Source organism: Frieseomelitta varia, unplaced genomic scaffold (genome assembly GCF_011392965.1).
Source record: "Frieseomelitta varia isolate USP_RPSP 00005682 unplaced genomic scaffold, Fvar_1.2 scaffold_341, whole genome shotgun sequence".
In the NCBI taxonomy this organism is placed as follows: domain Eukaryota; kingdom Metazoa; phylum Arthropoda; class Insecta; order Hymenoptera; family Apidae; genus Frieseomelitta; species Frieseomelitta varia.
Window position 1 is genome coordinate 225,502 of NW_025110081.1, and position 16,181 is coordinate 241,682.

The window sequence follows — 16,181 nt, forward strand, 5'->3', positions numbered from 1 at the left end:
GATATTACTTAATTTAAAGGAAATTGTAACTTTATGATTATGTTTTGAGCACATGTCGTTAGAGAACTTTCGCAAATGTAGTTCAAGTTCCGCTCAAACTGAACATGCAATTTCCTTTTACTCACTTCAATCTCAAACTTTCACGCACCATTCGCATCAGTTTCTAATGCGAATACAAGAACTGGTCTTTTTCAGTATCGAGCGCTTAAGTATACATTTTTTTTAGTTTTGTTTTTCTTTTTTTTTTTTCCTTTAATTAGTGAACGATGATATCAAGATGATGAGGAGGTAACAAAATTGACAGAGTTCTTCAATTTCCGTTTCACGCGAGACGAAATAAGGTGAAATACATTCAGAGTAGATAATAATTTTCAATGATAAATCAAACTAACATTGTGATTTTTCATCCACAGATTTCTATTAATTTTGTCTACAAATTTTGCTTCTGGAAAAAAAAAAAAATCATTTCGTATATCATGTATACAGTGACGTTACGAAATGGAATTGTCGTTTCTTCAATTGTAGAAGTCATTTTAAACGATCATCTTTCCATACAATTTTCTACGAATTGTGTTATATAAATGTTATTTAATTGATTATCCCTGTGCGATTTCGTGCACAACTTTCAATACTTGGAATAGAAAAGACACGAAACGGCTTTTAAATTGTACCCATAAACGGAAGTAGGAATCTTTCACGAATCTAGTCATACCAGAAGTTATTCTAATCACGTGATCGTTGCTAATTCATTTTGGATGCCAGCTACGAGAAGAACACTTGAAAGAACACTGATTGTGAGATAATTACAGTGCTAACTCATAAATTTACATTATCGATTTCATTCTTCCTCAAATATACTGTTCGATTTGAAAGTTTTAGATACGTTTCCAACTTTTGTCTACTTTCGTGTGTGAGATAAATGTCGTAGAGATTTTGAAATTTATTTCAAATGTGTAAAATAAAGAGCAAGTGAAAAGAAGAGACATATTTGTTACGTTTCAATTATTCAACAATATATTTGTAGAAAAACAAAACCAACATCAGATATTCTGGAAAACACTCCACTCTTAGTTAACAGTTATAGTGTTCTTGTGGTCAAGTTACACGTTTCGTGAAAAGAAATAGCTCGGTGAAATTTGATCAACTCATTTCGAATGCTTCTTCTTCGCAATACATAACTTTGATAGCGTTTTGTGACAGAAACGCACTATATAAAGAAACACATTCAAGATGCTGCATAGAGTTAATAAGGTGCATAATCGAGGAACACTCTTAGTCTCTCAAGCCTTTCTGTAAAAGCACTTTGTCCTTTCAATGACATATGGCAGTTATCGCTGTTTATACATCAGAATAATTAAAGGATACTTAACATACAATTGAACGTCGCTTTAAAACTGATTCTTCCTCGAGAGTAATGTCAACAGTCTCCATTGTTCATTAATGTTTCACTACAACTTTCAAGAGAGAATTCTCTTTGCCCAATTCTCTGGTGCCATGATCGGATGACACTTATCGTTAATCCACATTCGTGCAAACTTTTCTCAAAACTTTGACTCGCCGATCGCCTCGAAATCTACGAAAGTCACCTTCTTGGTTTTCATGTTGCCCTCTTGGGGCAACCCCTAATGCTATACTGATATCTCCTGTATTTGCACACGTTTTTTAATCGTATTGGTGCCACTGCTAGTGCTCAAAGAGCTGGTCGTTCTCGTGGGAGGTTTCGGCGGCATGGGATCCTTGTGGATGGCGTTGCTGGTCCCGTGGCCTGATTTCTGTTCGTTCTTCGGCTGTTCGTCGAGGTCCGTTGACTGACTCTGAGCAATCTGTTGGTGTTCCTGGATCGAAGGGCTTCTCGCGAGAGTAGTGTACGACGGCGGTGGTTCCTGCGCTGGCCTTGGACTCTCCGGAGCCTTCATGGACGATCTGGTTGTCATTGGCAGTGACTCCTGCCCGTTTGGAGTGCAATCCATCGCTGCCCTCTTCTTATCGCGATCCCTCTGATAGTAAATGCCAGCGAATATCAACATGTTGAGGACCAACAGAATGCAACCGACCCCCACAGTGATCGCAAGCGCTGTAGTAGTGCTGTAGTAATGACGAGAAGCTAGTCTTTGTAACAGTTCAGCGTCGTCCTCCGAGTCGTCCAAAATAGGTGTAATGTCTTCGGTGATAGTGTCGTCACCTGTGGACGTGCTGCACGCTGTTGTCGACGAGGCGCTTGGCTTGGTTGTTCCAACGAGGGGAAGAGGAGTGTACCACTCGTCCCGAACTGGTCCTGGAAGATTCAACGAATTTATTTTTAATTATTGAATTTCTTAATTGGAGTGGAGTGTACGTTACTTACACTGTACGATATTAGGGACAGATATTTTTTAATTGTAGACAATTCAAATGATTCCTTTTCTACAAATGTGTAGTGAAGATCACAACTGTGCTACTAGCAATGAAAAATCGTCGATATTATTTTATGTTATAACTTTGTTGTCATGCTTTCGCTGATACAACATTGACGCTTATTATAAGATATAACATACTATGGTTGTTTAAATATTTTTGTGATCTATACGAAACACGTACTTTCTAAATATAATTTTGAGTTTCTTTCAATTGTTTGTTTGATCAATGTAAAATGCTTTCTATATTAATATAGCCGTGTAACCATAATATTTGAAATTCAATAGAAAGGTGAGAAAAATTGTACAGCAAGTTTTCAGTGATTGCTGTAAAGGAGTGACTTCAATCTAATCACGAAACAAATTTTTCAATGTTTTACAAATTTAGAAAATATCTCGTTAAAAGAATAAATTCAGAACTGTCAAAGTGGAGACTTTACGTGCTGAAGCGAGAGCAAGTGAACAGTCGTATGATTTTCTTTCACGAAGTTATAACAGTTTGGAATATCGACAATTTGTCATCGTCATTGATTCAGTTATGGTTCTGTAGTGGATCTGTATGTTGACCATTACACGTGACAAGGCAATTTGAATTACTTGAGAGAGATTACCTGCATAAAAGTGGTCGCCTCTTTCGCGAAAATGATGATGCCTCATAGAGACATCGTCGTCTCCAGGCCGATGAAGTTGCGGTATCAGGTTCAGCCAAACCGCCATTTTATGTCCACGATAGTGGCTTTTCATTTTCGGTTTCATCGCTGAAAAAGGAAAAAAATCGATAATGTATTTAGTCGCCAGCCACGTATCGCGTGTGAAGTGGAAACAGAAATTTAAATAGATGAGAAATAAAATGGAAGGAACGGAAGATGGAGAGGAGCGTGGAAGAAAGGAACTTACCGATTGCGAGGTACTGTTGAGTCCCAGTCTCGTATTGTTCCCACGTGAGACCGCGATATCGCGTTTTCTCCTTCGGCGTGCCGTAATCCACCGATTCGATTTTGTGCGGCTCGTTCGGATTGCCGGTTTTCGCGAAATTCGTGAAAAACGTGAGAACTGCCTCGGCTACGCCCTGATCCTGGCGAGAGTAATTCCGAGGGAAGAAAACTCCGCCAGCCACCAGTGGCAATCCAAAGATATATGGGATATCCTCGCCGCGAATACTGCCCAGGCGCTGAAACAAAATCATCATCGGTTCGTTGGTAGGATATATACGTAACGTTTGAAACCTGAGGTGAATGTTACTCAAACGAGATTGCTACCGATAGCGGGATACACAACGTGGAGAGGAAATTTTTATATTTATGAATAGTCTTTTCTGTTAATCAGTAACAGAACATTCGGGGAAGGACCAAAGGCGAAAAATTTAGTCGAATTGAAAGAAGAATTTTGCCAATTCGGTTACTGAGAAGGACAAAAGTTTTGGAAATTTCCACGTTTGAAACATTTGAAATATTAAACATTGAAAGCTTGAAAATTAAAAGATTTGAAAATCCGAAGCTCGAAGAATTGAAAAGTGCGGAAACAAGGCTCGAAAATAAAAGAGAATCTGGAGATCGTTAAAGAAGATCCGAAAGTTAAGAAGATTGCCAAATGTTTAAAAATTAAGAAGTTCGGAAACTCCAGAGTTTCGAAATTTATTTTTCCAGGAGGGAAAGGATTAGGAAGAATTCTTCGATCAAAAATCTCCCGAGTTTTCATCCCAGAGGAGCTCGTTGTCAGCGAACGAAACGAAAATTCGTACGGACCCCCTTCGATCCAGCTGTTCGACAATCTTAATACGGATTCGATTCGATAATTGTAATTGCAAAGTGGCGTGGAATCGCGCGTAGACAATTTTATTTGTGCGTGTGGACGGGACGGCTGGGTCTCGCGATGCAAATTCTGTTAATTCAGGGCGCAAGCAAACGGAGTTTACAACTGCCTGCCGACTTAAATGTCGCCTGGATCTACCGAGAGCGCGTGGATGAGTAGATCGGTATATATATGTGCATACATTTCGAAGACGGGCCGAAGAAGGGAATAGCGAATTAGCATACTGCTCCACCGCCTCGTGTCTTGACATCTATAGAGTCGGATCGTTTAACGGATCAACCGTTTAGCTTAGCCCTGTTAAATACGTTGCAGCTTGTTCACCGAGTCCTCGAGCGAGTTTCGTTAATTCTGCTTGATGTTAAGACCTCTTCACGGCATTTAATTTGATAGAAAAGAGCGCGAAGCAACGTGGTCCGTCGAATGTCGAAGTAAACTTTCAGAATGAGTTTTGAAATTTCTTTCTTCGAAATTATGCTTTCGTAACTAGAAATTTCAATCTGCGTTACTTCTTTAAATCGTCGTTTGCCTTCATGAGGTTTCACCTAACGCTTTTCTTAGAGTAAATGTAAGGGACTGATCAATTTTGAAGTTTGAAAGTGAAAAAGACTTCGAGATTCGGCAAATTTTAATCGCGGAAGAGATTTGTAGATTGACAATGTACGAATTGAAAAAATTCGACACGACGTAGCAATTACATTGGACATCCAATAAAAACATCGATTATTGCAACACGAACGCAAAGCATTTGTTATTCAATGCGAGTTTCGACGATCATTTGCGAAAAATGTACAACGACTTGATGATTTTAACCAATTTGTAGCGCAGCTGCGATAGAGTGAAAAGGCTACAAGTATCCACTGGGTGGAGAGGCGAGAACTTAAAGTTATCAAGTTTTCCCCTCGAGATACGGTTAATAGCGATTTAGTGCGTTTATTTGCCACGCTATGACCAACTGTGTACGCACAAAGCGAAATTTAATTAAAAGGAAGTCGTGTCGCGCGCACGCTCTCGCGAAACGCTGCCTCGTATAATAAGTTTCGGTGTCGCGACTAACTCTCTTCGTAATTCGAGATAGACGGTGCATGATCAATGCACCGTCGTCTATGAATTCAGAAACACTGGAAAGAAGAATGTAGTTGTAGGCTAATTCGGTTGAAAGAAAGTGGAAATGCGATTTTTTTTTATTTTTAATTTAATCCAACGTGAATGAAAACTAGATACGTGTAAGAAGTATAAAATTCAAGAATTTGAAAATAACAGAGGTTAATGAATTCTGAAGTTCGAAAGTTAAAAGATTCAACATCTGAGCATGAATTTATAATAAATTATTATAAAGTTAGATTATAGATTGTGAGTTTAATGAATAAAATGAAGTGCATAGAATATATAAAATTCAAGAATTTGAAAATAACAGAGGTTAGTGAATTTTTAAGTTTGAAAATTAAAAGAATTCAACATCCGGTGAATTTGTAATATACCTATTTTAATTATTATTAAAATTAAATTTCAGATTGTAAATTATTGCAATTATATACGTTATATGTTATATATTACAGAACCCTGATTTATTTATGTTATTATAATTTACTTGCAATTCACAAGTTTCGAGAACTTTCAAATTTTTTTCTATTCTTTACTATTAAACTTTGGAATTTGTCAATTTCCTTAATTTCCAAATTCTTCAATTCTCTGAAACACACTCGAAAATTCTTATAAAAAGAAAGCACAATATGAAAATTAAATAAATCAAAATTTCTAGAAAATACGTCTTCCAGCAAGTAGATCTTAAGCATTTTGAGAGTTAGAAAGTTAAAAAAAAAAAAAAATAAATAAATAAAAGGGCACAGAAAAAGAATCGAACGTTCTGTTATTGTTTCATACAATCACTGAAAATACTTTTTTTCTCTCGTTTGAAGAAACGGAGCAAAAAAAAAAAAAAAAAAAAAAAAAGAAAGAAGAAAGAAAAAAGCAACGCTCGATTCTATTTGAGTTAAAAGAAAGAAACGCGTTCGAGCTTATAGCTCGTTCAGAGTGGCTCTTTGATCTCCCCGTTTTCTTGCCCGTCCATTTCCATCTTGCCGTTTTCGGGGCTCTATGCTTGGATGCTCGTGTGTCCTGACTAACCACTGCCCATGATTTCACGATGAAGTTGCTGATCTAATCAACAAATGCCTCAAGGGTCTTGGTAGAAGGACGTTCGCGTTAGTCTCGCAAGTCTCCGGTCATGTAAATTAAGCGTGATGCTACGTCGGAATTTGACCTCGTCGTTAGAATCTTGAAACTCCACGTTATTAAGTCGATCTGTCTGGTTGATTGGTGAATTAAAGCCACATGTTGAGACAATGACAATAATTAGACTACGGAGTTTTGGGTATTTACGGAAAATTTGATGGTAATCGCAATATCATGTGTGGAATATTTCATAGTAAAATGATTAAAATAACTTTATGACGACTTTGTGAAATGAAAGAAATAAGAAATTTTTATTAAGTATTGTTATAGATTGTCATGTACGATGCATTTATTTTTATCTTCAAATTTTCCATAAATGCATAAATTACCTAGTAATTTTGTTGAGATAGAAATTTGTTATTTCTTAAGAATTAATGAATAGTTTATTTCAGCGAAATTATTATTTATCTTATTTCACTCTATCAGTGAGAATTTTGATGAAATTCGTTTCGTTGTTTGTTAAGAATTGATGAATAGTTTGCAATATTGAGTTATCGTTTATTTTATTTGATTATGTATGATATGTACTATTCTATCGCAAAAATATTTGAACATTCATCACAAAATATCTTTTATGTAGATATATGTATATTATGTGTGTTAAATGAATGTGTCAAAATTATAAAAATTATTATCAGTTATTAAAATCATCGGTATTCTCATATCATATGTATTCTCCATTTTTTTGGTACATAGTGTCTACTTCATTTTAATTTATTTACCTGATTATATTGTGCGTATTCTCGCCAGCCACAAAGTGCAATATTGTACTTGTACAGAATGTACTATTTAACCAGTGATGTATTGCCCTACACAACAAGTCTGATCCTATACTAATACATTCCCTTTGCAGCGAGAATCAATGTACGGCCGAGCAAGTAGAATACATCCCTGATTAGTACAAATAACGCGAAACAAGAAGAAAAACCTCAGCGATTTCTTCGTGTTATTATAGTTTTGTAGGTTGATAGAAAAAGTGAAATGTCACGTACAAATATTGTTAAAATATAAATAATTTATTAACTAATATTGCTATTATATTAATATTAATATTATTATTGTTACTGAATGTGATAGATGATTTATATTTCTTTTCCACAATTTTAAAATTTTATTTTATTTTCATTTTCATTGTAGGGACATTTGTTGGAAAGTCATTTGCCAAGTTTGTTGATAAAAGTTCACTTTGCATTTTATTATTAAACATGTTCAAATTGTGAATCTGAAAGAATTCATTGCTGATGATCGTTTGTAACTTGTGATTTGTAAAATTTCGTTAATATTAACATTAGTAACATTAATAATAAAACAGAAATAAAACAAAATATTATATACTACAATTGCTGTATAATAATTTTATGTAAAATGAGTTTAAGCCATTCGTTCGCGCGTTTCACTTTCTATTTTCAATTGACTTCGAGAGCTGTATGCAAAATTACCATACTGCCTTTAGTATTCCGTCGAGTTTAGTGTAAAAAATGAGTGGAGGAAGGAATGGTGTGTGTTTAAGAAATTTCGCGAAGAATCAAAGAAGTCGCGAATAAACGGTCTTGGTGATGAAGACAAGGAAAAAAGAAGAAAAAGAAGTAGCTTTCGCGAGAACGGAAGTGATTCAAAGAGTCACGGTTTACTGTCGACATTTTATGCGAGCGTTTTCATCGTTAAAGGCCCCGGCTTCTTTCAAATTACTTTTAAAGTCTGTCACGTTCCTTATTTACCAATGAAAGAGAAAGAACGAGGACTGTGAATCGTACGTAACGCGAATAAAAGAACTTCCTCGAGAACATTGAGTTGAGAAATTTGTCAAGTATATACTAATTTCAATCTACCGTTTGAGGAAATGAGACGAAAAATATAGTATAAAATTATGCATACTATTTTAGTCCGCAAAAGTATTAATTGTTATAACTTTGTAAAATAAGTCACACAGCAATCCGTTTATTTTGACAATCAAAGATTTCTTTTTTTAATATATTAATAGGAAGGTATATTTTGAAAATTATAAAAAATATTAGAAACATTTTTTTTCATGGATAAGACCACGATATGTAAGAGATTACAAAGAAATTTTCTCTTTTCAAAACTTGCTATACGATTTCCCTTTTTTCCTTTTTGCTATTTCATTGAACTTCGAATATTAGGAAAAATTTAAAGAAATCCGATCGTAACGTTTGTTCAAACCTAATCCTAATACAGCAAATTCAAAGTTCAATAAAATAAAAAGAAATCGTACAGCAAGTCATTGTACAGAGGAAATTTCAATCTTCAAAATTGGCCCATGAAAAAAAAAAAAAAAAAATTTGTTCGACGTTTTTGAATTCTCAAGAGTACATTGTTACATACACGACTGCGTTTTTTACAAAGTTACACTCTTTTCTCGGATGTCGATAATGTACAAAAAGATTCTCCACAAACCTGCAAAAGGCCGGTGTCCTTCGTCTGATGGCTAAAGTGATAGAAGTACGTTTTGGCTCCTCTTCTTGCATGATAAAACGCGATCCTCATTAGAGGTGCCACGGTGTGACCGTCGCTCAATGCCTCCATCGTTGAATCCCTTATAATGATAGGATGAAGGATAGGCTTGTCCCAGTCCGTGTACTCGTTCCTCACCGCCGAGAATATCTCGTTCAAATGGTATACATAAGCGTTCCTAATGAACGTCCGCAAAATCCGATTCCGGTGATCCTCCTCGAATCCGTATTGAATGTCGTTCGCGTTAAAATCTAGATTCGATTCCGTGGTGGAAACACCAAGGATCAAAGGTACTTTGATGAACGTATCGCTGGCCCTTTCCATATCCAGCCCTGGATCGGGATTGTTTTGGTCCACTGGTAAGCCCGGCCCGATCCGTGGCACGAACCTGAAGCGGAAAACGAGGCGAATTAGCCTGGCTCGCTGCTCATCAGGGTAATAAATTGGCGTGGTGTTGCCCTGTGTCGATCAATAAGACGACCAGGATGCCAACAATAGCGAGGGAATCGTGAATTAACCGTGTTACACCGATTACCATCTTCCACTCGAACTTTGATCCGAGGGGATAAACCCTGGTGGGCGAGTATGTGATCGATCGCAAAGGGATTTTGAGGACTTATGAACGGATGACGGATTTTTCTTTGTTTCTGTACGAAGTTCGAGACAGGCTCGGGCATTGTTCAGAAAGATAATTATACATCGTCTCATATATATCGACAATGTTGTCGACGATTACCGAATAATATTTCCTCGAAATCGTTTCATTATTTTTGATCGCGAAATGAAATAACTTTTTACTCTGTACATTCATCTTTCTTTTCTTCTTCACTTCTTTTTCGTTTTTCGTCGCATTGACAGCGAGGTCATCAGCGACGACGGTGGAATTAGATATGTGTGTAGTAGTATGTGTTTTTGAGATATTTTCAAACTCTTTGTGCGTCATTTTGAGAGGTCAGGTTTATGTTTGAGTTAGTTCTGTGGTGTGGCATTTGTGCAAAATGTGGGTGACTATTGATGGGTGGTTATTGCAATGGCTGCAGGTGTGGTTCTTCTAATTTTGTGTTCGTGTGTCAGTTTGGTATGACCAAGGCGTGTGATAATTATTCCTTCTTTCCTGTTGCTAATGTTTGGTGCTTGTTGGTGAAAGTCTCGGATACAGACTTTTTTTGTGTAGCTGAGTGCTTTTAGTTGTAATCCATATTTTAGTTGTATTCGTCAGACAAAGTAATAAATTAATGGAAACGACTCGTTATCCTTCGTTTTTATTTTAAAACAAAATTTGCCCAAGCCCGTGCGAAACGCATGTTTGCGTTAACAAAGTGACAACGTGATTGATTACAACAACTACTAACTAACTATATTACATTGCAATTAATTTATGGAGCACAAAAGTTCTGCGTGATCGGCTAATAAATCAAGTTGCGAGTTGATTGTAAATTTACGAGGCTCCATTTGTCATCACTTCTGGGCGACGATCTTCAACAACGTCAAGCGTAACGAAATATGAGAGTTTTTATAAAGGGTACATCCCGTTCGGATGGAGATCCAGCCGAATTTTATTGGACCCTTTGGCGCAGAAGGCAATAATATCGGCTGACTCCAAGTTCTTCATCCCAGTGTGTGCTGGTAATCCACGAGGAACTTTTACACGAAATTTACGGCGAGCTATTCATTCATGGATGTTAGATGAGCCTCGAATCAAGATCGTAAAGAGTTACTATCTTACCGGATTTCCGGCAGTTCAACAGCCATGAGCTCGCGGAGAGAAACGCCGCGTAGACAGTCGGCAATATCTTCGTCGTTCTCGGTGGTACATCCTATTTGCTCAGCTACTTTCAACCGTAGGTCGTTCGGATCGTGAACAGACGCCCACGGGCTTAACGCAGAGCCACTCGATAGCACAACTCGATGAAACAGACCTGCAAACATCGGTCAACGGTACTTTGTTAACAAATTTAATAACGTCCCTCAAGTATCGGGCAAACAATAACGAAGATGAATCGTCCGCTTTGGAAAGTTCCCCTGCTACGTGTGTTTGAACTACGGTCTGATTAATATCGACCGTTGCTACTGAAACGACTGGCAAACCTTCTGGACAACTTCTTCGTTCCCGTGTGTACGTGGCGATAAACAGGGAATTGCTTGGTGGGAATTGATTGGTGAATTTCGTAAGGAGTAACGATTTGACGTTAGATCTGCGGAAACTGCGCGATCAATTAAATTGTTGTTGTAGGAATTTGACATAAGTAATTTTCAAAGAGACTATATTGACAACAAATTAAATTGTAATTATACTTTGCATTTTTTGTGCAAATTATCTTTTCATTGTTTCATCTTATCCTAAGTGATCATTAATATTCTGCAATCGTAGTAAGTTCAATCTGATTTTATTTTTCTGTACATTGCATCAAAAGTAGAACAAAGCAGCATCGTTATATAATCAAACTACAGAGAGAATATTATAAATTGTACATTATTTTTAAGATAAAACGAATATATAAGAATGTGGAATTATAGATTGTCTTTTGATCATGTGAACACAATCGGGATAATTGTATTAATTTATCAAAATAGTATAGTAGTAACGATCTAAAACTAAATACTGCATTGACTTTCACGATGTGACACCTTATACGTAATTTTCAATTTCTGCTATTACCTTTGCTATTACGTAGAGTAATAATTATTTTAAAACAATTCCCAATGAGACACGAAAACATTGATAATTACACAATACAGTGTAACATATAAAATGCAATATATTTCAATTGTACAATCAAATTGAATATATAATACATTTTATAACTATCGCAATGTAACGATTACACCTCGAAAGAAGTCACGGTTTTGAAACTAATATTCGTTTCAATCCCTGCTGTCACCATCGTAGAGTAATAATTATTTTAAAACAATTCTCAATGAGACACGAAAACATTGATAATTACACGATATAGTATAACATATAAAATGCAACATATTTCACAATTATACAATCAAATTGAATATATAATACATTTTATAACTATTGCAATGTAACGATTACACCTCGAAAGAGGTCACGGTTTCGAAACTAACATTCGTTTCAATCCCTGCTGTCACCTTCGCAGAGTAATAATTATTTTAATACAATTCCCAATGAGACACGAAAACATTGATAATTACACAATACAGTGTAACATATAAAATGCAATATATTTCACAATTATACAATCAAATTGAATATATAATACATTTTATAACTATCGCAATGTAACGATTATATCTCGAAAGAGGTCACGGTTTCGAAACTAACATTCGTTAGCGCGAGACGAATTATTATACATTCGGAGGGAGGAAATGTTCCTCTCGAAAAAGACGCGATAAATTGACGTTCTATTCCCTGCAGGTAGATTATGGCTTTGCTTTACGTCCCAGCCAGCAGTAATTCGTCCCCCGTTGTCCTTTACGTTCTCCTTCTGAATATCTTTTATTATCGCGTAAATCTCTCCTAGATATCGCGGATAACGACTTTACCGTGTTGATGTAATAACTTCGATATATCCGGTCCCTCCAACGTCTTCAACGCGGTTCTTGCCTCAAAGCGGTATCCTGATACGATCGACAAGAACGGCGTTTTCACCGTAATTTATCATAATGTCCTCGCGATCCGTTTAACGTTCAATTTCACGCGAAGGAGAGCCGAGAATAAAAATGAAAACCCGCGCGCGCGCGCGAGAGGAAATTGCTGAATTTCTACGGAATTAGCAGCGTGATTTTTGTTTTTTTTTTGTTTTTGTTTTTGTTTTTGTCAGAGTTTGACGCACCGCGTCGAGTTTAATATTCTCGTACGTTTCGGACGAGTTTCGTTGTAATTTATCATAATATCCGTGGCGGATGTTCGTTTGGTGTTTCGTTTCTGTTCAGAGACAGTGAGGCGAAATGAAAATTGTTGCATTTCAGAGTTAACGCCCGTGAAAGGCTTGTGAAATTAACGAGACGAACTTCGCACGTGGGATTCAAGTTTGGTTTAGTGCCACTCGTTTTAGTGTACCTTGTGTTTTAGTATCCTTTGCATTGAGAACTGTTAAATCGCGAAAGTGAAAAGTAATCATTTCTTTTTTTTTTTTTTTAAAGAGAACATTATTTTGTTATTTTGTTATTAACGATGCTGTTTTATTCTAGTTTTGCTACGATGTGCAGAATGTGTGTGAAAAGCAAGAGAATTGCGTGAAATTAAACGTAGAAGTGTGTAACAGTAGAAGTAGGGTCTTACTGGTCAGACATTATTGATGACTTATATACGTAAACAAAGGTATCAAATTTTATTTATTACAATTGCAAAACAGGACCTATCGGAGTAATTTTTTTAGCTATTTCAAGAAACATGAAACGTGCAAAAGAATTTTTTTTTTGTCATTGTTATTTTTTAAAATGGAACTAGTGAATAATCGATGAAATCTTTATCCTGTATGCGAGAATATCTTTTTATACGTATTAACAAGAAACGTTAAAAGGCAGAATTAATTATTCCACGAACCTCATTTTGTTTTTACTTCGTATTAATTGAATTAATTCTTTGTGTCAATAATCGTTGGATCTTCCTTTTTTTTTTTAAATTATCCTCGGACAGCGTAAAATTACAGGAGTATTTGGTATTTTTATTAATAACCTGTTATTAATAAAGCTTCAAACGAAACCTGCGTATAATATATCTTATTATTCGATCATGCTCGTACAACACACCATGTAAACTTTGGCTGTTATTCTCTGACATATAAAATACAGTAAAATATACAGTAGCATTCGAGGAAATATTTTTTAAAGTTAACCGGAAGTTTGGACACGCGAAAACAAATCTCGTTGCTATAATATGTATCGTTATATTATATCAAGTACGCGTATCGATTTTAACCTACGAACGTCAATTGTCCCTGGTATGTATTTAGATTACGATTAATTGCAATTGCAACCTACTTCGAGCCATCTCGCGTTCCGATATCCGTTTTAATAATCCAACGCGACAGCATTGCAAACTACATTTGAACAATTTCCCAAATTCAACACGATAAAACAAATTGTTAGGAATGTTGGATTACCGATTGGTTTTTGATTACGCGGAACGTCAAATATCATTTAACATCAAAACGGTATAATGACTAAATATTGCATTGACTCTTCAGTAGTGTAAACATTGAGATTTATTTAGTGCAAATCATTTAGCATCGAATCTTGTTGAATTTGTATACAGAGGATAATATTTATTGCATTATGTACATAAAAGTGTTGAATAAATACTATATTCAATACTTCTTGTTATGTTTGCATAATAAATATTATCCTACGTTGCTATCAATAATAAAAATATCCCAAATGGACATTGGGTATAAATATATTGAAGTGTTTTTAAAGTAACGGCATAAAATATGAAATATAAAATACAAAGTGATGAAAGCGAACGAATGAATTACGGTTTACGTTCCTTAATGATTGAATCAAATTTTTTTCAGAAGCTTCTTAACATTTGCTGCGAGTTCATTAAAGACAAAGTTATCGAGTGAAAGATACAATTGTCAAGGCAGTTATACAGTTATTACAAAACAGAACTGTAAGGAAACTCCAAAATAAATAAGTAAGCGAGTAAAGAACAATTTGTAGTATCGAATTTTAAATTAGCTTCTAGACAAACTAAACTTATTTAGTAAAATGAATATATTCTTCATATCCCTTATAATAATCTTCATTCGTTTCACGTTGTTTTACCATTTTTGTACACAATTCACTTGCTTGAAAACTCTTTTTCTTTTTAAAAAAAAAAAAAAAAAAAAACGGAATGAAAGACAGAGAGAGAGAGAGAGAGAGAGAGAGAGAGAGAGAGAGAAGATTCATGGTGAAAAAGCTTCATTTCGCTTCGGTCCGGCATCGTTACGTTACGTTTCAGTGCGCGACTTCGCTTGGTCGTCTCGTAAAGATCGTAAGCCGGAGGAATATCCAAACAAACGTCCTTTAAAGCATCGGTGACTTCACGCGGAAATGTTGCCGAGAGAAGCGTATTCGGATTAATCCCGGCGCTATGCCGAAGGGAAATACGATGCAATACGTGTCCAATGTAAATATCCTCCGCCTCGTCGAATGCAAATATTTGCCCTTTACAATTTTGTATCACCCTTGCTCTTGCTCTGGCTCAAACCCTTGCAAGTCTGAAGCATCGCGCGACTATCGCTATAATTTTCGGCCGAACGATATTTGCGAGTCGAGACAACTGCGAGAAATCCGAACCTGCGAGTACATGTATATATTTTCCTGCAGCGCGCGATCACCGTCTGTTCCTGATTCACGACGAAAGTTTCACCGAGTGTTCGTTCATGCGAAATCTCGACGTAGAATCCTCAAAATATATCTGGGATCCAATATAACCGGGAGAATCTTCTCTTTATGTAGCTGCACGGTAGACTGCGGACGTTTGTGCAATTGCGTGTTCTTCGCGAAGATGGCTGAGCAAAAGGAAGAGCAGGTTTAATTGAAGTAGGTTTGATAATTATTACAGCGAGGAGCGCGTCTGTATTAATACAGTGATAAAAGAATTGTCTAAAACTATTTTATAACTTTGTTAAAAATTGTCAAGTTATCTTATTAGTGATCATATAACTATGATGGACTGTGATTGTTTAAATACTTTTGTAAATTGAAGAGGATAGTAAAAGGAAAGGGGAAAGAAGAGTGGATTAAACGTTGGTTTAATAATTATTACTGTGTTACCAATGATAAAAGAATGATCTAAAATTTTAGGAATCAAGTCTTATTGATAACTGTGATGGACAGTGACTTTAAAAATACTTTTGTAATTGAAGAAGATAGTAAAAGGAAAGGAAAAGAAGAGTAGATTTAGTTAAAGTTGGTTTAATAATTATTACTGTGCTACCAATGATATAAGAATGATCTAAAATTTTAGGAATTAAGTCTTATTGATAGTTATCTTATGATTAGTTATCATAAGATAACTGCGATGGACTGTGACTGTTTAAATACTCTGTAATTGGAGAAGATAGTAAAAGGAAAAGGGAAAGAAGAGTAGATTTAGTTAAAGTTAGTTTAATAATTATTATTGTGTTACCAATGATATAAAATTTTAGAAATTAAATCTTATTGATAACTGTAATGGACTGTGACTGTTTAAATACTCTTGTAATTGAAGAAGATAGTGAAAAGAAGGGAAAAGAAGAGTAGATTTAGTTAAAGTTGGTTTAATAATTATTACTGTGTTACCAATGATAAAAGAATGATCTAAAATTTTAG

General features: G+C 35.7%; 1 protein-coding gene across 4 annotated transcripts in view; it reads right to left on the reverse strand.

Annotated features, from left to right (window-relative positions):
• Nucleotides 1–194: 194 nt before the first annotated feature.
• LOC122530402 (neuroligin-4, Y-linked-like) overlaps nucleotides 195–16,181 on the reverse strand; it is a 294,079-nt gene continuing 278,092 nt past the window's right edge. For all 4 annotated transcript variants that reach the window (XM_043657318.1, XM_043657316.1, XM_043657315.1 and 1 more), the window contains 5 exons: nucleotides 10,636–10,828; nucleotides 8,853–9,297; nucleotides 3,291–3,564; nucleotides 3,005–3,151; nucleotides 195–2,275 (listed from right to left, as the gene is read on the reverse strand). In XM_043657318.1, coding sequence (XP_043513253.1) covers nucleotides 1,629–2,275; nucleotides 3,005–3,151; nucleotides 3,291–3,564; nucleotides 8,853–9,297; nucleotides 10,636–10,828 — 1,706 coding nt within the window. In that variant the 3' untranslated portion in view covers nucleotides 195–1,628. The remainder of the gene's footprint in view (nucleotides 2,276–3,004; nucleotides 3,152–3,290; nucleotides 3,565–8,852; nucleotides 9,298–10,635; nucleotides 10,829–16,181) is intronic.